Here is a 13,067-nt window from a genome sequence, read left to right as displayed (position 1 = left end):
GGCTAGTAGGGTATGTGAAAGAAGGAAGTTGAGAGTTAATGTGGGTAAGAGAAAGGTTTTGAGTTGCACAAGGGAGGGAGTGTGTTGGTAGGTTGACTGTTATGTTGAATGGAGAGTTACTTTGGGAAGTAGATCAGTTTTAAGTACAGTACTTGCGGGTCTGAAGTTACAGCAAATGGTGGAGTGGAAGCAGATGTACACCAGAGAGTGAATGAAGGATGTAAAGTGATAGGGGCAATGAAGGGAGGGGTAAAGAATTGAGAGTTAATCAATGTAAAGAGACTTCTGTATGAGAAAGGGATTATACCAAGTGAGATGTTTGGATCAGAGTTGTGGGGAATAAAAGTGACGGAGAGACAGAAATTGAATGTGTTCGAGAGGAAGTGTCTGAGGAGTATAGCTGGCGTATCTCGATTAGATAGGGTTAGGAACGAAGTAGTAAGGGATAGAACAAATGTAAGAAGTGAATTAGCAGCTAGAGTGGATATGAATGTGTGGAGGTGGTTAGGCCATGTAGAGAGAATGGAAGATGGCCACCTATTAAAGATTATGAATGCAAGTGGAAGGCTAAGGTTTGGGTGGATGGATGGAGTGAAGAAAGCTCTATGTGATAGCATGATAGATGTGAGAGAGGCAAAAGAGCTTGCTAGAAATAGGAATGAATGGCGAGTAATTTTGACGCAGTTCTGATAGACCCTGCTGCTTTCTCCGGTTACCTTGGTGACTGCTGAGGTAGCAGCAGTAGGGGATTCGGCATATGAAGCTTCGTTTTTGGTGGGTGATTGAGGGAGGGTGGGCTTTGGCACCCTAGCAGTATCAACCAAACTTGGCTGAATCCATCGTCAGGCTGGGATGACCCAAAAAAAAGAATTTTTTTTTTTTTTTTTTTTTTTTTTTTTATGTCAGCAACCCCCAAAATTGGGGGAAGTGCCTTGGTAGATAGATGGACTTTAGCGAAGCTAGTTATGGCCTGATGAAGAATTATAGATGGTATGGTGAATTATAGATGGTCTGGCAGCCTGGTATGGTTGTAACACTCTCCCTCAGATCATATAGCTTGGTGTGATGTTGCTTGTGGGTGATATTTGGCTTGTCTTCTGGCCGCTGAAGCTAGTTTTTTTGCTTTGTTTAATCGCTGTCTTTTTCTCTTACAGAGTGAGTATGAAGCAACTGTGTTATACATACTTGTCCTGGTATTGAGGAATTCCTATGTGGGATATCTTGAGCTACCTTGACATCGATCCTCATCTGTTATGTCCTGAGGACATAGATGCTCATCTGAGTCCCCCTGTGTTATGTGTAGTGAGTGGTCACCCTCTCAATGGGAGAAGTTCCATGGTTGACAATTGCTTCGGCTTTGAAGGAATTTAAGAAATTTTATTTCTCTCCTTTTTAGCCCAGATTTTCCCATGTTCTCTTAGTGATTTTTTCGGGGGTACATTCCGGAAATCATTGCACTCTACACGCATCTCTCTGAGTATACACCAAAGGATACACTCTGCCATCATGCTGCTGTACTCCAACTTTTTCTGTTGGGATCATACTTTCCTCAATCTTCGGGGAAGTCAGGAGTTCCTCTTACTCCTCGAAGACTGTTGGGTCGCACTTCCAGATAAAACCTTTTACTATTACCTTCGCTCCTTAGGCCGGGTTCATTCTTCAAACCCTGTTTAAGCTGTATAAACACCCTGTACAGTTATTTAAGACATTTGACAGAATGACTTCCTGCTGTCCATTAAGTTCCAGGATGGCTACTTCCAGATCCCAGTCCATCCAAAGTCAAGGAAGTACAATATCAGAGATTTTTCTTCCAAAGAAGGATCATCCAGTTTCGAGTGCTGTGCTTTGGCCTGTCCATGGCACTACAAGTCTTCACTCTTATTTCCTCAGGCTTATGCCATGGCTATCAGTCTTCTTTGTTACCTGGACGACTGGCTGTTACTGGCAGATTCAAAAGAATAGTTTATCCACCACAGAGATCTTCTTAGATTTTATCGTGATCTTGGGATCTGTATAAATCTCAAGTCCATCCTTGAACCCCAGCACCTTCTTCGGTATCTTGGCATGATCAAAGACTTGGTTGAGGCCAGAGTATTACCATCATGAGACAGAATTTTTTGGTTCCTGCATATCACAGCACAGTTATTAACAAGGCTTTTCCTCCAGGCCCGCTTTTGGCATGGATTTTGGGACTTCCTGCTTCCCTGGAGAGGCTCGTTCCCTTCAGAAGGATGCATCACAAGTCGATTCAGTGCGGTCTGAAGTCTGGGTGCTCCTAGACATCTGACTCTTAGTCCGCTGCCGAGAGTACCTCGAGATGTCGGATCAAATCTTGTATGGTGGATCCAGGAAAAGAACCTTGGTGGGGAGCTCATCTTCTATATAACTGATCTCGGGTCTGTGGCATACACAGCATTATGCCACTTCACAAATACTGTCAAGAGTCACTTGGTAGTGTTGAAGAGTGACAACAAGCAAGGAGGCTCCATGTCTCGCCTCCTTTGTCAATTGCCGATAAGGATGCATCATTTGGTGTTAGTAAATGCTGTTCACCTCATAGCTCGTTTCATCCCAGGGAAGAAGAATGTGATAGACAATCTGAGTCGACTAGGGACGATAGTTGGTTCAGAGGTTCCTTGACCATCGATATGTTTGCCACTTATCCACATATTAGCTGTGTATTGTTCCTTAGTTCCAGACATGGCAGCAGTGGTGGAAGATGCATTCCAACACAACTGGGATGGGATGGATGTTTACAACTTTCCCCCTTTTTGAACCTTCTCATATACACGGGTCACGGGATGCTAGAATGCCAGGTCCTCTCCTTTATTAAGATCCTGGCACAGACATCCTGGGTTGTGGGCCAGGAAGTTTCCCTTTTTGGTTCAGGGAACTTCATCCCACCTAAGAATGACTCCCCATTTAAATAACTATTTGTATCTACATAAGAGCAAGCTACACATTTTTAGAACCACTTTTATTTTTCTTAGCTATACAAACCAGAGTCATTTAAAGTTTACTTCTAGCTGTATCCATCGTTCAAGTCTCGACCAGAATTAGAGTGAGATATCAGCCACTAGCAACATCATACCAATGCAATATGAGGGAGGGTTATGTAGCTATACCAGGCTGCCAGACCTTCGATAATTATTCAACTGGCCATAACTAGCTTTGCCAGAAGTAACTCATTTTAAACATAAGACTTACCTGGGAGTTATATATATAGCTTACGTCTCTGACGTTATGGCAGAAAATTCAAAACTCTCGCCGATTGGATAACCAGGTGTACTACCTGCGCACCCTAACGAGGTACCTTGGAACCATCCCCTGTTCCCTCATATTTTCTCTGCCACCGTAGCGGCAACATCGTTGGATTTTTCACTTGCTGTAACCTGTATATTACAGTTTTCTTGGTGATGTACAATTTACTTTTAGCCTTCGCTGGTTGGGTTTTATTTTTACTGAGTGTTAGTGTTTTAATTTTGTTCGTTTCTTGAAAGAGGTAGATTCGTTTCTCGAAAGAGGTAGGTTTGCGAGTTTTTTCCCCCTGCTGTAAAACTGACGAACCTACTTTTTTAAGACATGTTGGCGGAGATACGTTCCGCCAACTCTGTGACGTAATCCATATAATATATACGTAGTATGACATGCAAAATTCTTTTATTTGCTTTTTCTTGTAAAGAATGAAAAGGAATTCTATCTTACAAAAAGTTTTTAACTTTTAATGTAAAATTTTTTTTAAGAAAATGTGTCCTTTTAGTATTCGTTCTTTAAATCATCGATCTATTTTCATAGATTAAATAGAACTAGCGTATTGTTAATTTTACGCTGCGCAGTTCTCATGACAATCGATGCAGTCCCAACATGTCTTGGTATCGTTGTTTATTTTCTTTTCGATATTGGGAATTCTAGTATTAGTCGTATATTCATATATATGTTCCAATTGTAAAGTGTAGCAAATCACTATTTTTGGGAACCCTGAAGATTTAAGGGTTGTTTACATTTATATATATGCGTTACAGTGAACCCTCGTTTATTGCGGTAGATAGGCTCCAGACCCGGCCGCGATAGGTGAAAATCCGAGAGAGAGAGAGAGAGAGAGAGATTTGATGGCAGAAATCTCTCTCTCTCTCTCTCTCTCTCTCTCTCCGTAAGAAATAAAACCATAGTTCACATATGGCAACTTGAGTTTAAGAATGAAATTAACATGAATATTGTTAGTTGTGGCGATCAATTCCTCGCTTCAGGGGGTACACGAAACAAAAACACGACATTCAATTACAACAGCTGATCTCTCTCTCTCTCTCTCTCTCTCTCTCTCTCTCTCTCGTTATACAATACTTACAAATAGATGAAGAAACCAAAATCGGTTTTCTTGAAGTGTCAATTAAATACAAAACGAAAAAATTATACCGTGTATACATCCATTTCAATCATAGCTTAAAATACGGTAACCGATTTCGTCCGCAAACCACTATTTTTTAGGAAACACCATTCTATTCCAGAAAATTTTTACTCTTTAAATGTCAATTGCGCTATAATAAAACATGTACTTATGTTGTTAAATTTCGGGTGTGTTTTAAAAATCGAGTATTGCTAACTTATTTTTGTTTTACTTTTGGCTGTGATCACATCAGCTGATGTCTAGCTTCCGCGCGAATACAATAATAACAAAGAATTGTTTACACCATTTCTTAACTTATTCAAACCATCTATACAGTTAATATTACATAAACACCAATGTGTTATAACCTATCATATTTATTGTTTAGTACTTTAAAACTCTCTCTCTCTCTCTCTCTCTCTCTCTCTCTCTCTCTCTCTCTCTCTCTCTCTCTCTCTCTCTCTCTCACATCGAACGTTATAGCGGTAACCTAATTGTTCGGTGACTTTAAAAATAGGCCTAGTACTTTCTTCTTTTACCTTTTTTTGCATATGGATCCATAATTGAGGTGGGTACAAGTTGACTTATAACTGAAGTTAGGAAAAGTATTTTGGATACGGAAAGGACAATTAGCTTTCGTAACAGTTTAGAATTATCGTAAGTTATCACTCTGTCATTAGCGGCAGTTTGCTATTGTAGATTAAACGCATAAGGAAAAAAAATTTCCAGCTTTGCTACGAATTTAGGAATTTATATGGATACGGTAAGTAAAATATTTTTAATAACATAATGTTTACTAAATGTTTGTAATATCATTAGTTATGACTTAGATCATGTGTGTTTAATGCATTCGTTTGTTTATTATGATCGAAGATGGAGCGTAAACAAATGGAAGGTTTCCGTTTCAGGCGGCATCATAAAGAAAAACATTTCATAAATGGCATTCATTTCATTTATTTGAAAGTTCTAATAAAAAATAATTAGAACATTGGTAATAACAAATTCAACATATAATCTATACTTGGTAAAATTGCTGTCAATTCAAAAACACAGATGTATAAATGCGTCTGTTTCTTCGTTGTGATCAGAGATAAACGTAAACAAAACATTGGTTGTCGTTTTCTATTGTGCTTTTTAGCGTGTTTAGGAAACGCATGATATAAAATCGCCTTTATTTTGATAATTCTGGATTTTCAATCATACAACAAGCTAGTCTATAGAGTGATGGTTTTGCTATTCACCAGTTGTATTATACAATAGATATGACAAACATTAAAATTTGTCTGTATTTTGGGTTGTGTTATAACGGGAAATATATGGTGTTTACACCTATCCTGGTTGTAATTTTAACCATTTTTCAAGTTATTAGAACTTTAAAGTATATTAAATGTTTTATTTATTTACAAGAACAATTTGATATTATAAAGAAATACAGTATAGTACAAAGAAAGTATTGGAAATGGGTAGTAAACACATTTGAATAGGCAAATTGCTGGTTGCCATGGCCGCAATGGAATTATTTCTGTTAGTTGTGTGTTTCGAAATTCGCGATTTTCCATTTACACAAGGTCATTAATCGACCAAATTCTCGCATAATTCGGGACCCTACTGTATCTGTTCATTTAAATCATATATAGCTTTCCCGGTGGTTGTACGTTACTACCGGGTAAGTATTTATAACATTTAATTTTACCGGTGGTTATATATAACTACCCGGTGAGTGTGTTCAACATTTATTTTTAAACACAAGACTTACCCGGTGGTTATTTTTATATAACCACCGTGTAAGTATGTTTGAAGGTTTATTTTATTATAAAAATATCATTTTACATGAAAATATCAGTTTTAATGTTTTATAAAAAAAATATTTTGTTACAATTTATATAGCAAGAACTAAAGACGATATTGCATTCTTATTCAAGCCCTTGGCAGAAGAGTAAGATCTCTCACAACGGGCAGGACTAATTATGGTCTTTGGTGTAAGAGTTTAAAAGTCCAAGTTTCAGTGCTATATGAGAGCAGTGAATTTATTCAGCACAGTGGACGTTGTTATCCTAGCCTTAGACCTCTTCCAAGCTCCCCAACCCCTGGGAGAAGGAATGTCAATCGGTGAAAGGAAACGAGAGGCGTTATCTCCCGAGCAGCGTCCTCTCGAGCGTCCCTGTTGACGTTCCCAGAACGCTCGCCCTTGCCATGGGAAAGTCTAAGAGCGTTGGACGTCAAGCTACTAATACTGCTGTTAGTGTCTTGCATTGCATCACATTTGCTGATAATAGCAATACTATAAGTCATAGATATTCGCTGATAATAGCAATGCTTACGAACCAAAATAGACACGGTTTTTGTCCCAGAGCGCCAGTCGGCCAAGAGAACCCTCTGATCGGAAGTCATTAAACCGAACGCGCCGAGCTGTGTAATGATCATTTTGCTTTAATGCTCGGCGCTAAATCTTTCAGGACGCTCGGTGTCATGTCTTACAGGACGCTAGTCGCCACGTCTTTCAGGACGCTCTGCGCCACGTCTTTCAGGACGCTCGGCGCACGTCTTTCAGGACACTCGGCGCCTCGTTTTTCAGGACGCTCGGCGCCACGTCTTACAAGATCTTTGTCAGAGGAAGACATTGGTGATCTCTTTTCTCCTGTTGAATTATTTGAGATTATCAGAAGGGGAGATCCTAAGTCCTTTCGTCCTTCAGTTGATTTAGAAACTCATGAAAGTTTTTAATGATGAGTTTCCAAATTATTTTATGGAGCTTTAAGGATGATGGGAGACTGGATGGAGTCTCAGAAGGACCAAGGAAAGGCAGCTTTCTTTTTTCCTCTGAATAAACTGTCCTCTAGATCTTGTATCTGGTACGAGATTATTATTATTTTTTAAACATAAGACTTACCTGGTAATTATATATAACTACCAGGTGAGTATGTTGAAAAATTTATTTTATAATGAAAATAACATCTTATTTCTAGCCAAGCTACAACCCTAGTTGGAAAAGCAAGATGCTATAAGCCCAAGAGCTCCAATAGGGAAAAAAATAGCCCTGTGAGGAAAGGAAATAAGGAAATAAATAAATGATGAGAATGAATTAACAATAGATCATTCTAAAACAGTGACATCAAAAACAGATATGTCATATATGAACTATAAAAGACTCATTTCAGCCTGGACACAGGACGAAGCAGAGTCTGGCGGCTTTCGCCTTCAGGCAGTAGAGCCAGACTACACAACTTCTGGTAATCTTGGGAGAAGAGGGGAGCAGACCTTTGGTCAGTACATCTTCTGAAGGAGGATTACAATTTGCTTTTATAGGGAAACCTCCTTTAGTTTTAGCTCCAATAGATCTCTCTCCCAGATCTAGAGAGGAGTCTAAGAGGCAGGCTATGCAATCAAACTTTATCTGAAGTTTTTTTTACAAGGAGGAAGGGGGGAAGAATGTGTCGGTTTCGGGTCGTGTGTTTTGGTCTCAGCTCCACCCCTCTAATGGGTCTTCTGTCAACAAGTCGAGTCTCCTCTGACACCAGGACGCTCGGCGCCATGTCTTACAGGACGCTCGGCGCCACACCTTCTAGGGCACTCGGCGCCACGTCTTACAGGACGCTCGGCGCCACGTCTTTCAGGACGCTCGACATCGAAGATCTAGCATGAGGCATGGCATTGGACATAGGAACCTCGGACTTTGTGATGACACTGGTCGAATCGAATTTCGAGATCTTGGACGCCTTAGTTCCGATCTCTTTGATCACGTACGTTTTTATTGAGCGTATAGCCTTAGAACAACGCGGCGACAGAGGCGGTGATCTGGGTTTCCTTGATGCCAGAAGTCAGAACCTTAAAGAGATGTATCCTGATAAACACACGTCCCTTTTTCCGTTAGATCTTCTGACTCCATTACGAAAGATACTTTATCTAAGGATGGTGATTCAGAGTCAAGGTTTTTCGGGCTTTTACGTCTCCCCTTAGAACGGAGCAAGCCGTCTTGAAACTGCAATCTTTTCTAAAGGTACAGAAGTGTTCTGCGAGGAAGTGGATGAGTATGTTGGGAACCCTTTCCTTGTTGGGATGGGGTTTTTCCCTGGGAAGGCTGAATCTTTCTTTGTGACCATTGATATGTCACTGTTCATCCTAGTTTTCCTGGACCAGGGTTCCTTTCCCGGCCAGTCAGAAGCTAGAAGCTATTGTTCTTGTGTGATTTTTCTTCGTCGTCTTCAATTCTACCTCAATCATTTTGGGACAAGGAGAGGATCTAGAGTTGGTATGCATCCCTTTTCGGATGCCAGAGGAAATTGCCTTCAGTGGTGGATCGATCCGGTCAAACTTCCAGAAGGTCATTCCTTTGAATAGAGGAACCTTGTGTTGTGTCCCGACGCCTCGGACTCAGAGTGGGAGCAACACTGGACAGTTGGAAGCTTTGGAACTATGGACAGAAGATCAGAAGAGCTTCCTCATCATACAAGGAACTGTTGACAGTCCAGTTGACCCTCAAAAAACTTTGAAGGGTCAGTTTGGACAAAGTGGTGCAGGTCAATGCCGATAACACCACAGAATTGGCTTGTATTGCCAAGCAAGGCGGAACCTACTCGAGGTCCCTTTACGGGACTGCGAGGAGTCTTCTCATCTGGGCAAAGGAGAAGAATATAATCCTTCTAACAAGGTTCATTCAAGGGGGGAAGAACGTATGGCAGACAGCCTTAGATGGAGAATGGACACTCCATTGAGAAGTCTGCAAGAATCTGAAGCGACTTTGGTGTCGTCCGTATAGACCTATTCGCGTCTTCACAGACAAAGAGACTAGAATCTTACTGCTCTCCAGTGCCAGATCTCAAAGCAGTTCACATTGACTCTTTCCTGTTAGTCTGGTCCAATTTGGACGTGTACGTTTTTCCACTGTTCAATGTTCTTTGCAAGGTGATACAAAGTTTGTGTCACATGAAGGGACCAGGTGACTCTAGTGGCCGGCCTCCTTTTGTTCCTCAAGAGGATGGTTCACAGAGATACTGGAATGGATGATGGACTCTCCTAGAAGCCTTCCTTTAGAGTAGGTTTACTCAGACATCCTCTCTTGGAAAGGTACCTTTCAAGTCTCCTAGCTCTTCATCTAACTACCTTCAGTTTGTCGAAAACTCACAGGAGCTAGAGATTTTTCGAAGGAGGCAGCTAGGGCTTTTACAAGGCAATAAGGACTTCTACCATCAGGATTTATCAATCCAAGTAAGAGGTTTAAGAGAATGGTGCAGAGTCAACTCTGTTTTCTCTTCCAGTATCTTTACAGCTCAGATTGCTGACTTCCTGTTGTTCCTTCGAAGGAAGCTCATTTGTTCATCCTCTTCCATCAAGGGATACAGGAGTCTGTTAGCGACTGTAGTCAGGCACAGTATCTTGGACTTTTCGAATGATAAAGTCCTACAGGTACTTCTCAAATCGTTTGAAACATCGAAACAACCAGGATTCACTAGCTTCGATTCTGGATATTGTCCTGAAGTTCCTTATGAGTGACAGGCTTGAGCTCTTGCATTCTTCTTCATTTAAGGACCTCACGATGAAAACTCTATTTTATGTGTTAGTCTTGCGACAGCTAAAAGAGTTAGTGAATTCATGCGTTTAGTAAAAATGTTGGCTTTCGAGATAACGAAGCTATCTGCTCTTTGCAGTTAGGCTTCCTCGCCAAGAATGACCGCTCTTCTCAACCTTGACCCAAGGCTTTTGAGATTCCAAATCTCTTGGAGGTGTTTGGCGAGGAGTTGGAGAGAGTCCTGTGTCCAGTAAGAGCCCTGAAGTTCTATCTGGGCAGAATGTAAGAGTTGCGAGGCAAGTCGAAAGCTCTTTGGTGCTCGTGCAAGAAGCCCTCGTTACAGAGGTCAAGAATGTCCTTTCAGTCTTCATCATATTCTTATAAGAGAGGCTCATACGCATTACAGTGAGACTGGCCTTAAGTTGTTAAAGGTCAAGACGCATGAAGTTAGTGCTGTTACAACTTCAGTGGCCTTCAAGCAGAATAGATTGTGGTAGAGCATTTTGGACACAACCTTTTGGAGGAGTAAATCTGTGTTCACTCCACACTATTTGAAACATGTCCAGACTCTTTTATGAGGACTGATATACTCTGGGACCATTCGTAACACCGAGTGCAGTAGTGGGGGAAGGTTCCACCACTACGTTCCCTTTATCCTAATACCTTTTTCTTCTCTCGGAACTTTTATATTTTTATGGTGGTTTGTGGAGATTGCGACAGTCTCCCACAATCATTGATTTTAATCAGGTGGTCAATTTGTTCCTTGAGAGCGCCTGGAACAAGGGTATTGGAAGAGGTCCTGTCATATAGAGGCTTTTAGACTGGTTTAACAGCTCCTAGAGGTCTTCAGCCCCCTGGGCGGATCGCTGGATCTCATAAGGAAAGCGGACATTATGAAAGAATTCATTGAAGTCAGCTTCCTTATCAGGTACAAATCCTTAAGTTTGTTTATTAACTCTTAAGTAAAAAATTCCTACTATATTGGCTGTCTCTAACCCTCCACCAAAGGTGTTAATCAGCTACAGTATATATATAACTACCCGGTAAGTCTTATGTTATTTTCATTGTAAAATAAATTTTTGAACATACTTACCTGGTAGTTATATATAATTAAATTCCCACCCTCCTTCCCTCTAGAGACTAGAGGCATAGAAAACATGAGGGAACGGGATGTTTCCGAGGTACCTCGCTAGGGTGCGCAGGTAGTACACCTGGCTACCCAATCGGCGATTGGCGCGAGTTTTGAATTTTCTGCCGTGACATCAGAGACGTAAGCTATATATATAATTACCAGGTAAGTATGTTTAAAAATTTATTTTATAATGAAAATAACATTTTAAATGACTCGCATTGTATAGCTAGGAAAATTAAAAGTTTTTTAAATTTGTAGTTTTAAGGGCCACTGAAGCATGTGGTACTGTTTCATGACTAATTATAAGTAATGGGTTTACTTTGAAAATAAATTTTGTATTTGAATCATTGTTTACTCTTGTAGGGGTTACACTTTAGTTTACCTTTGTTGGAATGCTGTAAGCAATAGAAATTTCTTTGCCAAGTACCCTCAGACCCAGTTGCCTTGCTTTTGCTTTGTAATTTTTGTCCCTCCCTTTTGGTTTTGGCTTTATAGTTTAGTCCACTTTACATTATTTCTTATTTAAATCTCTTAAAAAAATCTATTAGTTGACACTAAGAGTTTAACAGCTTCCCTTATTGGTCTTTTTACTTGATAATGATAACATATAGCCTATGTTTTATATGGAGAAATTAAGTTTTAAGTAGCAATATACAGTAGTAGACAAGTTTTTGTTTATGAAACTAATCCATTTGACCAGCCTTATAAGAAAGGAGAATATTTCCCTTTATAGGTGTTATCCTAATTTCTTTTCCATTTTCAACTTATATTTATACTATTTTCAGCCTGCTAGAAGTGCTCATCCTAATGTAAAATTTACATGTACAAGTCAAGAACCAATGGTAATAGATAATCTTCCGTTTGACAAGTATGAACTAGAACCATCACCTTTAACACAGTTTATCCTATCAAGAAAGCAGCCTACAGTGTGTTGGCAGGTAAGTCTCACTCTTGTGGGTGTTATAATTGTTATGCTTCTTTTAGATGAAGTCCTCAGAATGGTTGAAATATTCTTATTAACAAATACAACTGTGTATTGCAGGTTTACATCTCAAACAGTAGTAAAAACAGTGATGCAGGTCATCCTTTTGGGTATCTGAAGGCAAGTACTTCTCTTCAGACCGTAAATCTCTTCGTAATGCCTTATAATTACCCAATCTTGCTACCTCTTCTGGATGATCTTTTCAAAACTCATCGTCTCAAACCCACCAAAGAATGGAGAATGCAGTTTGAAAATTATCTACGTACAATGCCTCCTTATTATGCTAATGTAAGTAAAAGTATAGGGTAATATTTATTTAAGAAGTCTAATAATGTGAGATTTTATTTAGATTGCAGTTCAAGAAAACTATTGTATTGTTGTTCAAAGTTATTGCCATTTGCTGAATTAATGTTTTTATTCCACAGCCACTTAAACGAGCCCTTGGTCGAATGGGAGCTCCAAATCTGGTTCCTGATAATTTAGACAATTCCCTCAGTTTTCAAGTTACTAATCACCTAAAAAGATTGAAAAATCAAGCAAAATTAGAATATGAAAGGATCTGCTTAGATGTAAGTATATTAATTCGAAAGTGGGAATGGCATTTATATTTGTTTAGGGATTTTTATGCTTATCATCATTGATTTTTTTTAATGTATTTGTTTATTTTCCTGTTTTTAATTTTAGCTATGAATATTTAGCAGTTTTCTTTTATCCAGCTTGATTAATCAGGGAACCATTTGATTATAATAACAAATATTGATGTTGGATGAGAAATATATTTACTAATACAGTAATTTTCAAATAAATATTCCTGTTGTAGAAATTTATGGGAAGGATTTATTTTTTAACCTTTAATGAAATAAATTATATGCTTATTAATATTTTCAGGTTGAAAAAAGATTATCTCAAACTAGTTGTCATGTTCATGAAGGTATTAGAGTTCAGCAAAGAAGACCACTAAGTAAACATTTAACTTCCAATCATACGTTACAAGGTATAGTATTTTTTCGTACGTGATTATAGTTTGTTAGTCAATTCTTTAAATGCCAGGTAAATCTTATGT

At 39.3% G+C, this 13,067-nt stretch overlaps 1 protein-coding gene across 1 annotated transcript in view; it reads left to right on the top strand.

The window, feature by feature from the left end:
• Positions 1-13,067, top strand: part of IntS6 (integrator complex subunit 6) — a 132,271-nt gene that overhangs the window by 82,149 nt on the left and 37,055 nt on the right. The window contains exons 8-11 of the mRNA XM_068346199.1: positions 11,808-11,960; positions 12,065-12,292; positions 12,430-12,573; positions 12,893-12,998. Coding sequence (XP_068202300.1) covers positions 11,808-11,960; positions 12,065-12,292; positions 12,430-12,573; positions 12,893-12,998 — 631 coding nt within the window. The remainder of the gene's footprint in view (positions 1-11,807; positions 11,961-12,064; positions 12,293-12,429; positions 12,574-12,892; positions 12,999-13,067) is intronic.

Source organism: Palaemon carinicauda, chromosome 22, assembly GCF_036898095.1.
Source record: "Palaemon carinicauda isolate YSFRI2023 chromosome 22, ASM3689809v2, whole genome shotgun sequence".
Taxonomy (NCBI): Eukaryota; Metazoa; Arthropoda; class Malacostraca; order Decapoda; family Palaemonidae; genus Palaemon; species Palaemon carinicauda.
This window is presented reverse-complemented; position numbering and strand designations above follow the sequence as displayed.